Source organism: Panthera uncia, assembly GCF_023721935.1.
Source record: "Panthera uncia isolate 11264 chromosome C1 unlocalized genomic scaffold, Puncia_PCG_1.0 HiC_scaffold_3, whole genome shotgun sequence".
NCBI lineage: Eukaryota > Metazoa > Chordata > Mammalia > Carnivora > Felidae > Panthera > Panthera uncia.
In genome coordinates this window covers 94,127,040-94,149,447 of record NW_026057584.1, presented here as the reverse complement: position 1 = coordinate 94,149,447, position 22,408 = coordinate 94,127,040, and the positions used below count along the sequence as shown (strand labels likewise).

General features: G+C 46.2%; 1 protein-coding gene across 4 annotated transcripts in view; it reads left to right on the top strand.

The window, feature by feature from the left end:
- Positions 1-22,408, top strand: part of MGAT5 (alpha-1,6-mannosylglycoprotein 6-beta-N-acetylglucosaminyltransferase) — a 340,181-nt gene that overhangs the window by 241,300 nt on the left and 76,473 nt on the right. For all 4 annotated transcript variants that reach the window (XM_049616196.1, XM_049616194.1, XM_049616195.1 and 1 more), the window contains one exon: positions 2,872-3,005. In XM_049616196.1, the coding sequence (XP_049472153.1) occupies positions 2,872-3,005 (134 nt within the window). The remainder of the gene's footprint in view (positions 1-2,871; positions 3,006-22,408) is intronic.

Genomic DNA, 22,408 nt, shown 5'->3' with positions numbered 1-22,408 from the left:
TTTGCGTGTGTGAGAGAGAGAGAGTGTGAGAGAGATAGAGTGTGAGGAGGGGAGGGGCGGAGAGAGAGGGAGACACAGAATCTGAAGCAGGCTCCAGGCTCTGAGCTGACAGCACAGAGCCCAATGCGGGGCTCGAACCCACGAACCAGATCATGACCTGAGCTGAAGTCGGATGCTCAACCAACTGAGCCACCCCGGTGCCCCTATGATGAAATTTTTAAAATTTACCTTGACATGTAAATACTTTCTCTTTGAAACCCTCCCACCACAGCTAAATTCTCTATTCCCATCTTCAGGCAGAGCAAAAGACAAAGCTTGGGATGAAGTTGGATCTCCACAGAAAGGTCATTTCGGAGAGCTTCAGTCTCTCTTGATGACTTTAGACTTATTATTAACTGATTTTAGGAATATGTGTGTTGAGACCATGGCCCTCAGGGACGATGTCACCAGGCAGGTACCCAGCTGCTGGCCAGCTCCTTGGAAGGGAGCCACATCAGGGCCTGTAGCTACTTCTGAATCACCGGCTAGGCAGGTTGCAGCTGCATGACCCCTCCTGGCCCCCTTGCCCGGTGTCCTGTGGCAGGTTCGGCGTTCCCTGGGAAGATTCATGGGAGGTCTGACCAGCGCCAGTGAAATGTGGCCGTGCCATTGATAGGTGCAGCCTTGAGTCTTCTCCACGGTCCTTACCAGCGCTTACAGGCCGCCCATCCCCAGCTAACACCTCCAGACCAGAGAGAGGAGTCAAAATAAAGTGTTGGCGTGAAAACTCAGAGAAGAGCATGTCTCTGTAATTGTTCATACAATGTCAAAATTGATTTAGTACCAAATGACAGTCGTAAAGCAGTCGTAAAGAGCCCACTGTTTCTCACAAGTTTTTTAAATAGGTTGTTGGCTCTCTCACCCTCACTGTTTAAGCCATAAGCTATGGGAATTTTTGACGCAAAAATACATACATGTATGAGTTATTCTTTTCTTTTTTGGGCTTTGATGATTTTATTTTTGACTCTACCTTAGTATGTTATATTTTTTCACCTTTTGAGTTGTTTCAGATGATAGATTCAAAATTCACCCTTTTAATGAAGTGCCCATATAGGGACTGGATAACTGAATTTCAGAGAAGATTACATAAAGCATGGAGGTTTAGTCACCATATACATTTTCTGAAGGTAAAAAACACAGACTCAAAGTTTAGACAGTTTTTATTTCAGAATTTTGACAGCTAGAAGTTTCACAAAGAGATGTTTTAAGCTGCATTACTGACCTTTTGAATGTGCTGTGCTCTCTTCCCCACCCTCATCCTCCTTCAAAGCCCCTCACCACCAGCTCCTCAAAGAGAAAGAAAAGGCAACCATTGCCCCTTGTTGACAGTAGAATTTATTCACTCATTTACTTTCCAGCCAACTGCAGCCGTTGCCGTCGCCTCTGGGCACTTGTTCAAGAACACAGAAATGAAATAACAGATTGGCCAGACCGAACACAACTCCCCAGTCACAACCCTATTATCTCCTCATTCTGTCACCCCCATTAGGCAGAAGCCTGGGAGACTAGATGGTGATAACACAGTATTTACGCAGCTCGTTCATGTCCACAGTTCACGGCTTTCCGCTGGCGTTCCCTCATTCGTCTGTGTGAGGGGCAGAGGAGAGTGAGGCCTGGGGCTTTAGGTTCCTAGGTCTTTGCACAGGCCTCCCCCTTCCCATTGTAAAGGGTTTCTGTGCAGGTCCCCTGCCTGGGAAAGAGCTCCTGCAGCCTGAGGAAACCGGAGTAAGACAAGGGGGCCAACCGGCTCCGGCTCCGTGTGCTTAACCACCTCCCTGGGGAAGGAGTGTGATCAAAGCCATACGTACCCCGCATTGTGTGGATTTGCCTGAATATTAAGTGTCTCTCCATTTAGGGTATTTATAGCCGCTCTATTCAGGTCAGAATCAAGCAGAGCAGTTGCTTTATTTAATATTATGGGGCCTCTGCAGGGTCATTTCCTGAAAAACACATTTCTCTGGGCAGAATGTGTAGCAGAGGAGGGTCTCTGTTTTGACTACAGAGAATTGTTTTCTGATTGTTGCCTTCCAGTGAAATTCCTCTTAAAATGATAGGCACAAGAGACCAGTGTTGGAGGGAGGTGTGGGGTTGCTTCCCCACTGGATCAAGTGTTGAACTAGAGAAGTTTGAGAACTCATGTGAAAAGTGATCCAGAGGAAGATGCCTTGCTCTTCCAAGATAGTCTGTCTTGTAGACGAGACACTGCTCCTTGTGGTGGTTGGCTTCTCAGGGTGGCTTACATCCCAGTAAGTTTCACCTTTCTTTCTGTCTTCATTCCCTCCATCTGTTCAGTGTAGTTCCATAAGGACATCTCCCATTAGTGAGTAATTCTTAGGGGAGGCGTTGATTGGTTTGGCCCCCAGCTCCCTTTTTACCCAGCTGGCATGAGATCACATGGCATGGGGCTGCCAACAGTGGCCTCACCCCTATGAGAACCCTTGATTCAACCCTGCTCTGGCCATTTGTTGGTAAAGCCAGGAAGGCAACATTTCTGTCAGGAGATAGCGGGCCTTGTGCTAAGGAAATAGGAAGGAGGAGAGCACACAGCAGAATGCTTTTCAGACAGATGTATTTTATAGGCGGGGGTGGCGGGAGAAAAAGGCAGGATTTGGTTCAGGTTAATCCATTCTGGAGAGAATTCTTATGTGAAGGTTCTGCTAGGAATATGTGGGAGTAGGTAATCCCCTGCCTCCCCCTTCCCAGGTTAAGAAATAGAACAGGGTAAAATGAAAACATCTAATTATGTGCAAGATGGTTTATCTCAAATTTGTGATTGTTGCTTCTTCTTGCTGATTAAATCCTAACTGCCCTGTCCTTTCCTTTCCACATCAGCTCATACCCCAGACAACAGCTTTCTGGGATTTGTGGTTGAGCAGCATCTAAACTCCAGCGATATCCACCACATTAACGAAATCAAAAGGCAGAACCAGTCCCTTGTGTATGGCAAAGTGGATAGCTTCTGGAAGGTGAGTCGGTCTGTGTGTGTGTGTCTCTCTCTCTGCCTCTGAAAAGAAGCTTGTTGGGTAATTTAATTTAACTTTGATCCAGGGAGTAATCAAGCCAAGTGCCCAGGGCTTAATGGGATCTGCTTAGAAGTGAACAAGACTATGCAAGGATTTGGCGGCTCAGCATGTGGGTATCTAATAAAGGCTGTATCTGCTCGTTTGCACAGTGGCTGCACAGAAAACCCCTCCACTCTTTGTTGGAAGTGACGTGTTACAGCTTCTTTCACATCCTGTACTTGCTTCTAAAAGCGAGGGCCCTGCAAGGGCTGGATATCTTTCTGGAGCAAGGCATTGCACGGAGAGCTCCCGTACCAGGTGACTCTGCCTGTGCCTTTTGGGACATGGTGTGTGAAGCTAGAGCAGTGCTCTCTGCCTGGGGGAGTGCAGTGGTCTTCTCATGCCCTCTTAGCTGTGGGCAGCACCAACTACCCGGGAAGGGAAAACACCTGCCAGGGCTGACTACAGGCACTTTCCTCTGAGGGATCTCGGGCGAGGCCACATCCTTGGCTATAGCCTGAGCCAGGTTTTCCAAAATCACTGGACCTGGTGACCTCCTGGATGATTTCCAGAGTCCATCTGGGAGAGGTACAATAGGAGAGGAGCTGGACGAGAGAGTGTGATCTGTTGACATGACTTCCAAACCTTTTTATATGCAAAGTCTTCCTGTGTATGCCACTGCCATAATTTTGATTGAGGACATGTTTGTATAGGACACAACAGTCTCCAGAACTTCAAAACATGACTCTTCCTAAACATAAAAGCTATCACTTTCCAGAATGATCAGGGACTGTGGTCTCTTGTTGTGTCTCTTGTATTGAGGAAGTTGGAAATCTGACCACTGAGTGAGCACAAGTGGTGTATGGGGTAAAGAACTCCCTGCTGTTGATTTTCTGACCCCATGTTCAGAAAAGGAAACGCCTTGCTGTCCTCTCTTCAGTTCTCTGATGCTAATGATACCAAAGGGACAGTTAAATCAGCCTATTTCCAGGGAAACTGATTTAATTCCAGGTAACTGTCTTTGCTGTAAACAACTAGAATTCTCCCTTAGTTTAGTACTGTGATCCTCATCGGGGACACTTTCACCCCCAAGGGACACTTGGCAGTGTCTGGAGACCATTTTGGTTGCCATGACTGAGGGAGGTGCCATTGGCTTCTGGGAGATAGAGGTCAGGGATGCTGCTGACAGGGCACAGGACAGCCCCACAACAGAATTACCCGGCACAAAATATCAGCAGTGCTGAGGCTAAGAAACCTGAGCTGGTAAATAAGATTTATTTCTTACATCCATTATTTCGCATTTTCTCCTCTTGAGTAAAATAAAATCATGCAAGACTAAATGGTTATTTAAGACGTTCCCATGCACTTAGACATCTTTGCTTCCTTTGCATCAAAACCTGCCCTGTGTCAGCAGTTTTCAGCTGACTTTCAGCCAAAGAGGTTAAAAAGGACACTTTGGGTGTTGTCATTCTCAGCTCAGTTGTGAAGTGAGTGAATCATGGCACTGGGTTTAGGAAGACATGGGCTCTTTAAAAAAAAAGCGTCACTCCTTTCTCTCCTCCACACCTGCTCAAAGGAAATAGTTTGCATGTCTGTGTGAACTTGACCTTGCAATTATATCACTTCTGTTTTGGAACCAAGTGCAGCTTCCTTTTAGGTGCCTCTGGCAGTTTTTCAGTTTCCCTAGAAAAACAAAATAATACATTGGTTCTGAAAGCTTTTTGATCACCTTTTTTGGGATAAAGGAATATTTGACTCTAAAAGAATGATTTTGTTGATGCCAGTCAGAATCCCAGAAGTGTTAGCTGTGTTGGCCCAAGGGATTTGTGGCATGATTTGGAAATCCTTCTGAAACTCCACAAATGACCCAACCTTCCTCTTACTATGAGTCATCCAAGTTTTAAAAATGGGTGAGTGGCAGTGTGTCTAAATTAGTCTTCGAATACCTCAAATCTGGGATGTTAACTTCACTTTTATAGATTATTGCCCAATGCTCTTTCTTTTTAATGTTTATGTATTTTGAAGGGGGGCGAGGAGGGAGGGAGGCGGGTGGGTGGGTGGGAGCGGGGAGGGGTGGAGAGAGAATCCCAAGCAGGTCTACGCTGTCAGTGCAGAACCTGTCACAGGGTTTGATCTCATGAACTATGAGATTATGACCTGAGCCGAAATCAAGAATCAGATGCTCAACCATCGAAGGCCACCCAGGCACCCCTATTGCCCAGTATTCTTGGATGAGAAAAGGCCCAAAAGATGAAAAATGTGGTGAGGTTTTTACATCAATTCAGGACATCTCAAACTTTTGAACACAATACAGTGTGTGAGAATTGTTACTTTTAACAAGACATCCCCGTCCTCATAGTGGCTAGTGAGTGTGCACAGAATACAGACGTACCTTAAGTGTGATGTTAGTGCATCCACATTTCCAGGGTTGCATTCATCACTGCCTTTAGCCTGCAGGAAGTATTATATATTGTTTTTCCTAATCCATGCCCAGTCTCTCCCCACCCAATCTCCTTTGTTTCTAATCTCTTTGGGAAGAGGGGTGACCTGTGTCCTGGGAGGCTGAGGATTTTAGGGGGGGATGTGGACAGGTACATGTTTGAAGTCAACCATCTCGGGATGTCCTCCTTCTCCCTCAGATTCTAAGACTCACTGAAATTCTGAATATATCTGCTGTGCCTTCAATCCTGTTGTATGTCCTCCCCTCTTTTGAGGGAATCTGCCTAGCTGCTGGGACACTTGAGTGGGGGATGCCACCACATGCCCCCTCCACCCTTGGCTCAATGGCTCAGTGGGTTGTCCTCTGACCCAAGGCAGCCCAGCACACTGGTGTTTGGCAGCCATGATTCTGGCTCAGAAAGCCAAGCTGGACCCAGGAGATTCTTCCCTTGGCATTGGAAAAAAGAGGGGACCATGAGCCGCACGGACAGGAATCAAAAGGACATGTCCAGAGTTGTGATCAGGCTGAGGCAGAAGCTTCCCAAGAGTGCAGTAATTAGGAAGTGGGACCGATTTGGAAACAGGATGCTGTTGAGAGAATGATGGAACAGAACCCCAGGGAGGAGAGGTACCACCCTGAGAGAGGTGGGGTGCTCTGGAGGAGCCAGGAAGGAAGAAGAACAGACAGAAACCACCCATGCAATGTGCAGAGAAAGAGAAAGTAGCTGCCAGAGTTTCTCAAAGCTTTTTTTTTTTTTTTTTTTTTTTTTTGTAGATCATATATCCCTTTATCACGCTCTGTTCCCTTGTAGTATCCTAAGGGGTTTCTGTTCCTTAGAGTCATATGTAGGATAGCTACTAAATATTTGTCTTCCCTGCGTTGTAAATGCTTATGAAGAAACATAATTTGTTAAATATAGAGGCTAAGAAGGAGTGGGCTACCTCTTAAGCTCCCCCCAGTTCTGCCTGAAATTGATGGCAGACGGACCTGTGGTCTTATCCTGATGTTATGGTACATAGTAGAGAGGTGGGAGGGGACCTTGCTGCCAGAATGCCAAAGGCACCCACTTAGGAAGCATCACTAAGCAGCCAAGACCCTTAGCACCACATGAGACTGCTAACAGCTTAATCCCAAGTACAGATATCTGTCTTAGCCCAGGAACCTATGGGTCTGAGTTCTTGATGTCTTCCTCTGGGGCATCCTCTGATCAATCTGATCACTGGCATCCACTAACACGTGCCTAGAAGAGAAGTCTACCCAGTGTGGTGGCCAGATTCAAGGCCCCTCAACATCCTATTACCAAAGTCATTAGGGAATGAAAATTGGTTGATTTTGTAAAAATAAGACATTTAAAACATTGTGGAAATTAATATTAATTGCTGTCTTGCTTAGCTGTATTATTTATTTCCATATTTCTTTAAAAATACTATCCTGAGGGGCGCTGGGTGGCTCAGTCAGTTAAGCATCCGACTTTGGCTCAAGTCATGATCTCATGGTCCATGAGTTCGAGCCCCACGTCGGGCTCTGTGCAGACAGTTCAGAGCCTGGAGCCTGCTTCGGATTCTGTGTCTCCCTCTCTCTCTGACCCTCCCCCATTCATGCTCTGTCTCCCTCTGTCTCAAAAATAAATAAACATTAAAAAAATAAAAAATAAATAAAAATAGTATCCTGAGCCTAACTGAATCTTGTATTGATGATGCAGGGTCAGCATTTTACATAGTTGTGATCCCACCTTCGTGTTCTCATTACTTACCGATGTATCATTGCTGTGAAAGTAAGTGTCTTAAAGGTCTTGCTTTGAGCACCTCAGGGGAATAAGCACAGCCTCTGAACAACCAGCCAGGGCAGCTTGTGAGCTAATTAACTGCTTTGAGCCTTAGGTTCCTGGTCTGTGAAATGGGTATGATAACACTACCACATAGAGCAGGGCTTCTGGGATGTACTCTTGCATATGAATCACCCAGCATCTTGTTAAAATGCCCGTTCAGACTCAGACCTTCAGGGCCCCAGGGGTGTTTCTCACAAGCACCCAGGTGCTGTTGATGAAAATGCATTTCAGATAGCATGGCCTTGGGGGTGTTGGGGATTGTGTGAGGTCTCTGGCCCTGACTAGCTGGCCAACCAGTGAATAAATAATTCCTTTTTCCTCTTTCCTTTAGCTTTCCTGCTGTATTTGTCAGGCTGCCAGCTGTCACACTACTTCTCACTACTGTTAGCACCTGATTACAGTGACCTACCCCCCCCCCCCCCCCATCCACCCAACCCACCCAGTCTCATTTCCCACTAGCACATTTGTGGAACCTGGTCCTTTAGAATGGGGTAAACCTGTGGTAAGCTGTGGGTCCTGAGAGGAAGTGAGAGGCGTGGTGTCATCTGCTGTCCTGCTTTGTAGCATCTGTGCCTGCTGGGCCGTATTGCGTAGTGGTCAAGGACACAGGCTCAAGCCGGATCGCTGGGTTCAAGTTCTGCCTCTTTCATCAGCTGCTTGATCAGGAGCAAGTTCTTAACTTCACTTGGCCTCTTTTCTCAGACAGATGATAATAGGGTTTCTATAGCGATTAAATGACTTCATATTTGCAAAATGCTTGGAACAGGGTTTGGCACACAGTGAGTCCACACAGTGATATTATGAATGGCACTACTGGGCCAGATAGAAGACATAGAGGGAATTGATGGGAGTATAAGATGGAGAATAGAGCCTGTGAGGAACAGGTAAATACAAGCCTGTCCAAAGATACTCAGATTCCATTTTTTATAAATACTTTCTCATGTTTATTTATTTCTTTTGAGAGAGAGAAAGAGAGAGGGCACAAGCATGGGAGGGGCAGACAGAGAGAGAGAGAGGGAGAATCCGAAGCAGGCTCCATACTGTCAGTGCAGAGCCCAACGTGTGGCTCGATCTCCTGAACTGTGTGGTCGCGACCGGAGCTGAATTCAAGAGCCAGACCCTTAACTGACTGAACCCCCACTTTCCAGTTTTTTTAAACTATGTCAGTGGTTGGCAACCTCTGGCTCTCTAGCCAAATCTGGGCCTCTACCTATTTCTGTAAATAAAGTCTTACTGGAGCACAGCTACACCTGTTTGTTGTCTATGGCTGCTTTTGCACCCAAATGGCAGAGTGGTATAGCTGTGACAGAGACTCTATGACCAGCAAAGCCTAAAATACTTATTATCTGACACATTACGGGAAGTTTTCCAACCCTGAAACTACACCATGTCCCATGTAAACCAAGTCTCTCTTGGAGGACACATTTGGCTAACCGTCCTAGGCATGGATCTCATCAGATGTCTTTTTAGCTTATTCCAGGGGCTCTTGATCATGTTCTGTATGATTGAGGCTGATGGGTAAGCAGCACATGGAAAAACAAAGTGTCAATTTACCAAATTCCCTGTTACTCCATGACAAAGCCTCAGTCCCTGAGCCCGGCATTTCTTAACAGGCATTTCACACAGTCTGCCGCTTATTGGATAACTGTCGCCTTGGTGGTGAAAGAGGATCTCAGCTTAGTGCAGGGTTAACATTTCTCTGAGCCCTCCATAGCCATCACTTAAGGAGGCACTCCCTGATTCCTCATGAGATGGTGAGACAGTGGCAACCCTCTTTCACCATCTTGGTTTATAGATGAGGAACTGATTCAAGGAGGAGGAGGGACTTGGCTAAGGTCCTGTAGCACATGATGTGACAAGTGCAGAACCAGGATCAGGGCTCTCTCTGTCTCTCACCTCCCCTCTTGAGCACATGCCTCCTTTGCTTGAGGAGCTGTCCTGTGTCCCTCCCCTGGAAGGTGGTTCCATGTTGAGAGCAGGATTCAGAAGCCAGGAAGCAAGGTTCGCATGAGTGGCTAACATGCACAGCAGGCATCCTGGGCAGAGGCTGGTGTAACAAGTAAAACACTGCTCCTGGTTGCTCGCTACACAAACAGGGAGGCCTGCGACGGCCCTGCAGCCAGTTTTGCAAAGAGTAAGTGATAGACCTTTGCGAGCAATTCAAATTATTACTAGCTCTGGACCCCCAGGGCCTGGCTTACCTGAGCCCTAGCCTGCTCAGCAGCAGCCAAATTCATCTAGTCCCCACTGAATTTGGAAAGCTTCTTTTTATCTAAACATCAATGACCATGTAGTTCTAAAGCATGGTCTAAGACAACACGTAGGCCCATAGCCAGAGGCCTACGAAATTGGACACTAGGCCATCTAGAAATGTGATGCAAGCTTTGCCTTCTCTGTCCCTAAGTTCCTAGCTTTCTAACTTTGTTTTCTGTGCAGCAGCAGCTGCCAGAGTGATTATTGTATATATATATTTTTTTTTAATGTATATTTTTGAGAGACAGAGAGCAAGTGGGGGAGGGGCAGAGAGAGAGGAAGACACAGAATCCAAAGCAGGCTCCAGGCTTTGAGCTGTAAGCGCAGAGCCCAACCCGGGGCTCGAACTCATGACTGTGAGATCATAACCTGAGACAAAGTCAGATGCTTAACCGACTGAGCCACCCAGGCGTTCCAAGAGTGATTGTTTTAAAAATATAAATGGCATTGTATTACTCCTCTTCTCAAAACCCTCTAGTGGCTTCATTTTAAACTTAGAGCACCTTACATTTATGGTGAAATGCAGTCTCCGTCAAATGGTTTAGTGAGGTTCTCTGCAAGCAAGCCATGTCTGCTTTTCACCCACCATCTCCCTCAGCTCCCCTAGGCTCTGGCTACATGGAGTCCCACACACCCCTCCCTTCCCCACGAGGGGCACAGCTGCCGGCTGGAAGGGCTGGCTGCTGCCGGCTCTAGCTTGCCCTAGCCCTAGCCTCCAGGGGCCACCCTGTCACATGCACCCTCAACCAGATGTCATCCCCCCCACCTCTATCACAGCATCCTCTTCCTTCCTTTTAAACAATATTAATCACTTTGTGATCATGTATTTCTTTTTCTGTCAGCCTCTCCTTGTTAGACTCTAAACTCCTTGAGGGCAGAGCTCACTAATGGTGCTTTACCCAGCACAGTGCCTGGCACATAGTAGGTGCTTACTAACTACTGGATGAATGAATCCATCTCCTCTCAATTTCATCTAATTTATCTGATTTATCTGGGAATCTTCACATACAGCTTGGAATGTGTTTCGCTCTGGGCATTGCCCTATGCTCTCTGGTCCCAGGGACACAGGAAGAAGGGATTTGAGGAAACGGAGTGGAGCTACATGGGTGCCGACTCTGCAGCCCCCACAGATGTGTCAGGAGGTTTTCAAAAACCCTGGTGACGTGAGCAGTGAAATGGCCTGGAAGGAGGACATTGCGCGGGGAGGCTGGGGGCCCGGCTCGGGGCCAGCTCGGCCGGCATCTCTGTGATTTGGGGGCAGGCACCCCCAAACATATGCATGGAAGTATTAGGGAAGAGGAATGAATTACTGATCCACACAACATGTGTGTACCTCAAGTTAGTGCTGAGGGCAAGAACTAAACATCAAAAGAATCTACAAGGTTGATTCTACCTATATAAAACTCTGGAAAATGCAGATTGACCTATAGCGACAGAAAGCAGATGGGTAGTTGCCTGGGGAGGGGTGAGAGACAGGCGGGCTCATGTCCACTGTGGTTGATGATGGTGTGATGGGCTCACGGTAGATCTTTATGTCAGCACGTATCAAATCGTATGCTTTAAACATGCGTGGTTTCTTATATGCCCATTATACCTCTGTAGGGCTGTTAAAAAATAAATCCATGTTGGCCAACAGTGACCTGTGGGACAAATCTGGCCTCTGGCCTGCAAACTAAAAATGGTGTTTTTACATTTTGAAAGTCATAAAAAGAAAAACCAAAAAAGCAAAAGAATATGTGACAGATCTTGTATGTTCCCACAAAGTATAAAATGTTTACTGGCTGTCCCTTTGCAGAGCAAGTTTGCTAACCCCTGAGTGAGAATAATAATTATTCCCCTATGTTCTTTGGAGCCCTGGGGACTAGCTACTATGGGAAGTCAGGGGGCAGCCTCACAGTGGCCCCACCTATCACAGCAGCTCTGATTTACCTGTGGCATAGGTTTGGATTCCCAGTAAGACTTCACTGGGGAAAGGGTTTAACTGCTTTAAACAGCCAAACATGTTGAAAGTCTCTAGACTAGTCAACTTCTGAGTCTGAGATAGAATCCCATTCTAAAAACTATATAATTATCTAGCTTACTAATTTGGTTGACTTGGGCTCAGTTTAAATTAATGCAAAATTGGAAATGGGAGTAGTTTGGAAAAATGCCATCTTATTTTGCAATAGGAATTAGCTGCTCTTAGTATATTGTTTTAATGAACCCCCAGGGACCTTTGTAATTAAAGAATGTATTGGAATCCTTGAAGCGAACACAGTTTTATAGGTAGGTTAAACCTTGTCCTGTTTGTTTTTTCTGATTTTTTTTTTTTTGACTAGACTTTTCTTCCCAGATAATGCAGAGATAAACCAGATAAATTTAAACCTACCTTGAGTTAAATGGGTATACATTTTGAAATAATGAAATTGGAATCAGTTCTATTGAGTTTGCTTGAAAATTAATGCGATCATGGTTCTTGCTAAAAAGGTATTCCAAAACATCCTTCTCTCTCCCCAGTTTTATTCCCCATGGGAGAAAGCTTAGGTAGGAAAGATCCTCTGGGGGTATAAGCCTCTCTAGGGCAGACACTCAGCCATCCTCAGTCACTTGTGCATGGGTTTCCTCTCTGGCTCAGTTTCTGGCACATGTTAAAGTGCAGTCATATCACATAGCTTTTCTGCCAAGTTGAAGTACAAGCTTGGAGTTGGGGGGAAGGGAACAGAAAAGAGAAACCAAATGCAAAGAGAGATATCTGAAACAAACCATTGGCTTTTAAGTTCTAAGACTATGGTGCAGGTGACTTAAGGATTGTTCAAAAACAGTGTTGGTTGCGTGCTAACTGTAACCGAACCCCTGGTGCTATCCGCTGTAAACACATCATTGTGCGGTAAGCAAATGAGTGCAGGTTTGAACATCACTTTGGGAACTCAGAGAAACCGTGGGCAGCCTTTTTTCCTGTCTCATCAGCTTTGTGGTCTGTTGTTTCTGTTGCCTGTTTCAGCAAGCTTTTTGCTCTCATCTTAAACCCATTGAGGTTTCCTTGTCCACTGGCAGAGAGAACATATTCTCCTTGCTGTACTTCTGTTTCAGCCCAGAAACACTGATTAGAGACAGTCTATAGCAGTTGGAGGAGCCCTGGATGGAAGAGCAGGCACCCAGATTCTAATTTCAGCCACACCACTCCCTGGCCGTGCCTCCTTGCAGTTCATTAGCCCTTGGGTCTTGCTTTCCTCATCTGTAAAATGAGGCAGAGGACTGAATGTTCTCTTGTTTTGCTCCCTAGAGTTCTTATGATTCTATAATCTAAACTCTTTCTTGGCCTTCTCTAATTCCTTCAAGAGCAAGGGCACAGAGAAGATGGCCTACAGGACAACTTTATGGGCCATCAGAAATAGGGCACAGGGATGATAATTGGGCCAGGCCAGGCACAGAGTCCATAAAACCAACTGTCCAAGAAAAGGATGAGGTTGCTGTGACTTAGCGTCCATGTGTGTAAAAGAGATTTAAGGGATTAGTTGACAGTAAGCTCATGTGAGTCAACAGTGTGGGAAGCTGCCAAGAATTGATAATGGACCTTCAGTTGATGCATAACATGTAGAATGAAGGGCCAGTAGTTCCCATCCATTTGAGAGCACCTAGCATCTCCAGTTCCTGCTAATGCTCAGGGTATGTTGGGGCACTTCCTTCCTCTGCTGGGTGAGGCTGGCAGTGCTACAAGCATGGACTGCAGGGCTAGACTGGTGGGGCTCCATCCTGGCTCTACACCGATGAGCTTGTGATTGCAGGCAAGTGCCTTAATCTTCCTATGCTTCTGTTGTCTAATCTATAAAATGAGTGGTAATAATAGCACCTACTGGAGGGTCCCTATGAAGATCACATGAGTTAATAAATGTAAAACTGTTAGTTTTATAGTTCTATAATGCTTGGTATTCATTAACGTCTGTTAGTTTTTGCTGTTACTAATATTATCTAGGCAAATTAGAGCTTTTGGGTTGAAAGGAGTAAAATGTGGGGAGACTCAGAGCCTACTTTATGTAGGCTGATGGAAGAAATGACATGTCTGGCCAAGAAAAAAAGGCTTCACTGAGGCGGGTGGGTGGGTGAGGACTCCAAAGGGATGGCATACAAATTAGGAATCAGATTGTCCTGAATGACCTTCTGAAGGGTGGGAAGTGGACTGCTAGTGAACCTTCTGAGCTTTCAAAGAATAACGGAGGAAGCTTAACTCAACTGCCAGGTCCATCCAAAGATGAGGTGAGCCACCTGAGAAGCCATAACTCCCTGTCATTGTTGGCTGAAGGGACACTGGCAAGGCTTTGAGAGAGGTATCCCTAATTCCAGTAGGACATTGGACTGCCGAAATTGTACCAGTGACTCAGAGGTTATGTGTTTGTACAATTCAGGTGGAAAAGGGTAGGAAGACGAGGGACAGAAAGGAGCACTCCAAGAAGGAAGAATTTATTCATGGGCTGATACTATCGAGAAAACATGCTGGGGAGGGGGGTATCTGGGGGGCTCAGTCTGTTAATCGTCCAACTCTTGGTTTCGACTCAGGTCATGGTCTCAGTTCATGAGTTTGAGCCCTGCATTGGGCTCTGTGCTGACAGTGTGGAGCCTGCTTGGGATTCTCTCTTTGCCTCTCCCCTGCTCGCTCTCTATCTCTTTCTCTCTCTCAAAATAAATAAATAAACATTTAAAAAAAAAAAAAAGGAAAGAAAGAAAACATGTTGGCCAGTTGACTGCTCTTTTGTGAAGGCCCAGCTGCTGTATGCCTAAAGTAACAGATACAGCCTCAGACCCCACAGACCAGTTTTAACTCACAGACATTTTTCTTTAACCAGTATAATATTTTTTAAATTGGGGAAGTTTTCCACTTGGGAGAGTTCATCTGAAAAGCCAGAAGTCCCAGCTTCTCTTGACAATGCAGATGGTGTGGCAAATTGGACTCTTAATTCCTCACATGCCAAACATTGGCTGGAACTTAGTGGTGGCTGCACCAACATATAGGTTAGGGGTTGTTCTGGGGAGGACAGTCCTTCCAGGGCCTTCTCTAACCCCTGTGTTTGGCCCTCAGAGGTATTTGAATATTTGACCTTGTACTGGGGAGGCAAGGGAGAAGATACTTTTGTCTAGTTCTCTCAGAGAATAGGTTTCCTCTGAAGAAGGTAAAGTTCGAGAAGGAACTTTGAATGCAATCCTGAATTCCATGTTTCATCCAGGCCAAATCATCTCTTGAATGGCCTGTTCAGAAGTCTGGCACTTTTTGAGGCATGAGGGTGGGCCAAGCAGAAGACCAAGTTCCTTTTTCCCCTCACACAGCTCCAGCAGGAACCATAGGTTCTTAAAATCTTTGTTAGACTCAGAGGCTTTTCTTTCTTTTTCAGAACCCATCCCATGAGCACTTTCCAGTCAGCAGCCCAGCTCTAATAGGAGCTTCCAGAGCTGCCTCTGACAGGTTACCTTGTGGTTGAAACTAAGTTTTTTCTTAAGTTTTTTCTTTGGGTTGGCAGTGAGGGGGTGGGGGTTGGCATTGTTTAGGGAAAATGCATGGCTGGAAACTCTGTACCTAGTACCTGGAACCTGTTGGGTCATTGCTCTTGCATAATGTAATAAAGTCTTCAGGTTTCTTTCCACCTATGAATGGAGACCTCTCTTTAGAACTCCACTGACAGATCCCCCCATAGCTGCAGTTGGAAACCATAACTCTGTGTTAAGTCCATGCAGACACCTGGTGTGTTCTTTGGCATAGCATTGATTTATTGGGTGTTTGTTTTTTTTTCCTACTGAAATGATTTCCAATCTATGTTCCAGGGAATGGCCCAAAAGCTTAAGTTGGTTCTCATAATCTAGGTCAATGGTAAACAAATTTGCCCGATGTTAAATTCCACCTGGGAATTTGTTAAATACCCAGATGCCAGGGACTCCCCTCCAGCTAGTCTAATCAGAATCTCCAGGGAATTGTATGTTCAACAAATGTTCCAGGTGATTTTTTTTAAGAAGGCAAGTTTGGGAAACACTGTGCCAGCTAGTCACCCATTTTCCTACAACAGAAAAATTCTACTTGCTTCCTTTCCACACACAGTGCACGGCTGCCGTGTGGTCAACAACCACCTCACACTGTGAGCAATACTTATGCCCTTGTTTTACGAGGCTGAATCCTGAGTCTGGGCCCTTGATTGCCAGGGCAGCACACCAGCCTCATGGCCTGTCCCCCACATATCTGCCTTTTTATTTCCATGGTAATAGCAAGTCCCCTAAATAAATCCATGCAAGGGTACAGTCAGCTGACAGAGGTTCTCAGGAATGCTTGCCTTTTAGCTCAGTCACTCCTATGACACTTTGCAGAAATGGGAGTGGCTACAGAGCACTTGCACATAGAAGCACGTATCAGTTTCACAGGTGATAAAACAAAGTCTGAGAGATGGTTAGGAGAACCAAACCCACCTTAAGGTATGGAGGAGTGATAGTCTTGATGTCATTCCTTGGACCGCAACATTTATACTTTAGAAAAGTCACTGATGGTCCAAAGGTTTGGATGATGAATGGGAGAATTTTAGGCCTTATCTCAGGTGGCTGGGGAGGCGTTTGAGGGGCCTCAGGGTGGAGAGTAGTTTCCTTGGTGCCCCTCGTGAGAACCGCCAGCAGTTGCCTACTCTGTCAGAGACTGGCAATCCTCCCAGAGGCATAAACAGCTGAGTGCGAATGAGTGCAGCTGTGAGAAGAAAACATATAAAAGTATCATGGGTGAAAAGAGGCCCCTTGTGCTCAGCAGAGGGTCTCCTCCAAAAGCCAGGACTGGCTTGGGTAGCAGGAGGCTGAGGCAGCCAGCGAACATCCTGAGGGCGGGGTGCTTCTGGAAGGTTCCAAAGCACTGCCTGCCTGCTCTAATTGTGCTGGGATGAGTTCATTTGTAACTCTTAGTAAACACAGCTGTTGTGGTTGTAATTTGCCTCGAGGCTTTTTACTATTACTCCAACCCTAACAGTTTGGCAGCCGATCTGGGAACAATGGTGATTAGGGGATGGGGAAAGAAGTTGCTGTCTGAGAACCAGAGGGAGAAGAGCAATGGCTGTCCGTGGACAGAAGCCACTAAGCGAGTCCAAGTGTGTGAAAGCTCACACTGTGGACAGGGGGACAGCATCCAGGTGGTGACCAAAGGGCCTTAGATGGCCAAATGGTGAATAGCATGGGGAGAAGTCCAAGAACCCGCGCAGCATGGCAATATTGTTCATTCAAACAAGAAAGGGTTAAGACTGTGCTTGGAAGGAGAGACCTAATCCTGTGAACTTAGGACAGTCTGAGAGTCCCAGCTTTCTGAATGTGATTGGGCACAGATGTGTAAGAATAACTGAAATGATGTATCGATGATGGTATTTTCCCCCTATTGGACACTGTTAAAGCACAGCGTATAGGAAAACTGTTTCAGATGAGAATTCTAGGTATAGTCTGAACTCTTCCAAAGGCAGAGTTGCAGCTTGAGGGGACATACCTATACCCAGCCATGCCAGGCAGCAGTGGTTGGGCCAGGGGGGCAGAGATGCATTGTTGGATCCTGAGATACTGAGGACCAGGGCAAAACTATGGGCGGGGGTAGGGGTGGGTGGGGTTCCCACACACCTCCTTGCAGCTTCTCAGCCCAACTGAAGTTGTTCAGTCCCAGGGGACTTGAGAGATTGCCAAGGACGCTGCCACCCTCCCAACTCAAGGAAGGCTGCCTGGGAAGGAGAGGAACTTGGATGTCTTCATTCTTTCTTTGTTTCAGGATTGAAAGTCCCGGGGCTGTCCCAGCTTCGTCCTGGGAGAATAAAGTTCATTCCCCATGAGCACTGCTGGGGAGCAGTTCAGACATACCTGAGAAAATGATGCTTTTAAATGAGTTCCTTGTGGTCTTTACATCAACCCTTGTTTGGAAGCTTAGCATAGAGAGCAAACTCGTGGCTGTAGAAAGAAATCAGAAATTGGATTTCTGGTTGTTCTTGGGAGAGAAAAGCAAAGTAGCAGTATTGCTTTAGAAGGAAATAGAGAAGCAACTGAAAAATCTGGGAATGTGGATTCAAATAGTCCAGTTGAAGGCAGTTTGACCTCTTTCTGCTGCTGTCTGCACTGCCATGGATAAAAGGTATGTGGCTGCTAGTGTGAGATGGCCCCCAGGTAGTTTCCCATTCCCACTGGAATTCTTGAGAAATAATTTTTGGTAGAAGCTTAAACCATGGAATTTACACTGTGGAACCTGCTACCTCACTGAAGAGTCCTGTCATTGAGACCTTAAAACAGGTCCTGCGAGGACAGAACTTGTCGATAGAGTTTTATGTGAAAAATACAGAGCGGGAGCATATTTCACCTTGTGGGGTGTTTGTTGGAAACACCATCCACCATTGTATTATACAAAGAGGTAATATAACATTGAGACACAGTGATAAACCAATTTAGAAAAAAATTATAAATGTACTGTGTGTGCTTCTAAAATCATATTTAGTGTCTATATACAATTTCATACTTAAATAAAAATCATATAAGCAGCATATGCTCATAAAATCTGGCTATGCAGCCCCAAGTACTGAGAGTCCATCTGTACTCAAGATAAGTCAGGACTCCCCCTCAGGAATCCTGGTCCAGCCTCTAGGGACTGTGGAGCTCCAGGGAACACTGGAGTTATCTCTGCTCATTTGGAATGTTTACAGCTGGCTGGCCTTTGCTTCTCCCTTCCCTGATTCTATTTCTGACTGGATAGAGCCCCTTGGGGGAAGTGACGATGGTAACTGCCAATATTTGAGCACTTCCTATGTGCCAGGCATGATCCTCGAAACAACGCAGTCAAGTCAACACTGGTATTAACCCCATTTTCAAGTGAGGCACGGAGGCAGGTGGAGGTGAAGTTCTCCCAAGCAGTAAATGGCTGAGTCAAGCTTTGAGTTGAAGGGGCATATACTGTAGCCAGTCCTCTCGATGGCCTCCTAAGGAATGGGCTCTGTCTCTCTGTGGCAACTTCTTTCTCGTACATGTCTCCTCAAATCTCAAGAGGCCAAATTAAATCCATGATGGCATAGGACACATTTCGACAAATAGTTCTCTAGGATTCTTAGTGGAAGAGCTAGTGAAACTGAATGGGTGAGACTTCTTTGCCTTTGTCTCAAATCTAAAGACTTTTATAATAATATATTACAATATTAAAAATCTGGCCATTTTTATTATTTGTAATGATTTGTTGTAATGACTCTTGTCATCTGGGACCAGTTAGGAACCTACTTGTATATCAGGACTTGCAGAGACATGTCTGCCCTCTGGGAGCTTGGTCAGAGACAGAAGTACTGATCTGGCCATGTGAAAAATAGGGGAAATTGAAAAATGAAATCAAACACTAGGTGGTAGAGTACCACGTGATTTTGAAGGATAAGTCAAGAGTCTGCAGACAAAACTCACAAGACATAAGTTCTGGTCCACGTGCTCTTGGTTTGGGGGAATCCACCCCATTTCCTTAATTAAGTTCCAACAGGCATCTCCTAGTGGAAGAGGGAAGAGAGGGCCAGTGGTTATGGTTGGTGGGAGGCAAAGGGCCTGGAAAGCCTTGACCTCTGTCCTTCTCCGTCCAGGCTGCTGAGGGGTGTTGACTGCAGAATGGGAGTGTGTAGGGCTACCCCATAGACTTGTCCACCGTACAAGCCCAGAGGACACCATTCCCATTGCACGGAATGGAGTAAAACAGGGTACACCCCTGTCATTCCAGACCAATTAGTGATCATTCCAGGTCGTCAGAGACTGCTACGATTTGGCCAGGCCTCCAGATGGTGCTAGCATACTTGCCGGGAGTAATGCCAGACAGGCAGGAGCTTCCCAGCAGCCCTATGGGACAGCACAGCTACTGCATTTTCCCAGGAGGAAATCAGGGTCTAGGAGACACGGATTTCACGCCCCCTGCCAAAGAGAGGCTGTGCCTAGTCTAAAGGCCTCCTTTTTCCTTTTTTCCTCTATTTCCTCCCTTCCCCCTCCTTTTTACTTTTCCCTTCTTTCCTCTCCTCCCCCTCCCTTCTTCTCTCTTTTCCTTCTCCCTTCCCTTTTCTCTTCCCATTTAAAATAAAATTTGTTTCATTGGCTAGAAGTGATGTAGATCATTGGCTGCAGTTGGTGGAAAGAATTGTCCCAAATTAGTGTCTCTGTTTTTTGTTCCTCAGAACTCCACGATGATATTTTTGTGGAGTTGGCATTTGGGTCATTTAAACCAGTGGCAGTTTGAGGGGTGCCTGGGTGGCTCAGTCGGTTAAGCATCCTGACTTCAGCTCAGGTCATGATCCCTCAGCTCGTGAGTTCCAGCCCTGCATCAGGCTCTATGCTGACAGCTCAGAGCCTGGAGCCTGCTTCAGATTCTGTGTCTCCCTCGCTCTCTGCCCCTCTCCCACTTACACTCTGTCTCTCTCTCAAAAATAAACATTTAAAAAAATTTAAAACAAAAAACAAAAAACAGTGGCAGTTTGAGTAATAACTTGGAGAGGCAAAGGTGTGGCTGCTTTTGCAGACAAATCCCTCACCACTTGGACCACAGGGTAATTCCTCCTCAGGCATCTCTAAGCACAGAGTACCACCTAATCTGGAAGAACCTTGTTGGTGAGCCATGGGTAGGAGGCAAAGGATCCCTCCTCCTTACCCAGTACCCTATTGGATGCAGCTGGAACTGCCAGGCCTTCTTCCATTCTTCACCTGAGGCCAGGATCCAAAACAATACATGGGTTTTGCTTACTTACATCTTGTGAGAATGTACTAGCTCTTGGAGGATCATAATGCAAGGGTTGCGCCTCCCAACCTGAAACTCAGTTGGCCGACAGGGTAGGTAGGTGTTTCTACCGATGCCATCCAACATGTGATGACCTCCGTAGACCTGGACAGATCCCAGCTCTGACCAAATCACATCAGTGCCTCAACCATGTGCTTACCCTTCAGATGGGCTCAGAGCACCTGTTATGCCTGAAATAAGAGTCAGACAAGAGATACTTGTGAAATACAAGAGATACTTATTAAACTATCCCAAGCTGGACAGCATGCCCATGAACTTCTCCCTTAGATCCACCAGAAGTGCATTCAGCTGAAATGAGCAAAATGCCTCACCAATAGGGATCAAACAGGGCTTACCCCTCTCACATAACAAGGTCTTGAGGTCAGCAGCCTGGGGTAGGGGCAGCTTGTCCACATTAGAATCACTAAAGACCCAGGCCTCTTCTGTCCTTCTGCTTTGTCATCCTTATTAGCACATTGGCCTACTGCCTTCTGCTCGCAGAGACTGCTGCAGCTCCAAGCAAGTATCGTATCTGTGGTCAGAGCAGAACAAAGGGTGAAGGGGCTGGAGCTGGCCATGTCTGTTCCTTTTATTAAGAAACAGAAGCTTCCCGGGGCATCTGTGTGGCTCAGTTGGTTCAGTGTCCGACTTGCTCCCATCATGATCTCGCAGTTCATGAGTTCAAGCCCCACGTCAGGCTCTGTGCTGACAAAGCAGAGCCTGCTTGGGATTCACTGTCTCCCTCTCTATCTTCCCCTCCCCCATTTGTGTGTACACTCATGCTCTCTCCCTTTCTCTCTCTCTCTCTCTCTCTCTCTCAAAAATAAATAAACATTAAAAAAAAAAAAAAGACACAGAAGCTTGCCCTGGTCATCTTTCCAGTATATTTCTCATCATTCAACCTGGGTCACATGGCCATCCTTGGTCACAGGGGAGGCAGGGAAAGTGGAGGAGGGGACAATTGTGATTGGCTTATCAATCAGATTCATTGTTCCTCAAGAGTGTTCAGATTCTTATAACAAGGTAGAAGGGAAGGGAAATGGATTTTGTGTGTATGGCACATTCGCTCACCCCTTGCTCTTTCATCAAAACCAACAGTTGGGATAGCAGAGCACATCAGAGACAGTATTGGTAGAGACAGAGTCAAAAGCCTGTGTCCTCCCAGGACTCTGGCTTCCTTAGCTGACGTTACTTGGTTTTTCAAGGGATCCTACCATCAGAACTGGTAACTTTTTTCATAGGTTGGTCCTTTCTCCTCAACCAGTTTCTCTGCACCTCTTTCTAGATCAGACCTGCCGCCAACTTCTCTTGTACAGAGAACAAGCTAATGCTCACACTGGCCCTATCACCAGGTGTGTGTCCAGGCGGGTACCTCAGGCTTAATTCTAGCAGTCTTCAACAAAATCCATGTGGTTTCTACACCCAGCATGTGCCTAGCCACTTTTCCTAGCCCTCCACTCTCTGCCGGCTGCTGGCTTAGTGCTGCTCACCTCCAAATTCATCCTTTCTAACTGCTCTGTGAAAACGAATCTGGGCCCTAGAAATATTTTTCCTTTGCAACTGGCAGTAGAGGGTGCTAGAAAGACATTGCAGAAGGAAAAGGATTTTTGTGCCTGGTTCTCTAGTGGCCCCTACAGCCCCCAAGTCCTGCAGCCATGGCGGGGACATGGGGACCATGAGGATGGGCCAGAGTGTGTGAGCTCAGAGCTTATCAGCTGGGACACAGCCTGTGGCAAGGTTGCAAATTTTTTTTTTTAATATATCATCTCTGTCTCTCTCTAATTTACCCCTACCACAGTCAGATTTAACAGGCTGTCCAGCCATATAAGTATAGAAAACCCTAGAGGCAGGATGTAGCAATTAAGAGCATGGGCTTTAGAGACAGATCAGGATTCATTTCCAGGCTCTACCACTTACTCTCTATGTGCTCTTCTACCCAATACCTCACTAATCTGAGCCTTAGTGTTCCCAGCTGTACAATGGGGGTAGTAAGTACTGACCCACAGGGTTATCTGGAATGCTTGAGGTCATTGTCACCAATGAACATACGTACTATAGGGCTGGGCACATAGTAATCTCTCCATAGATACTCAATAGCCGTG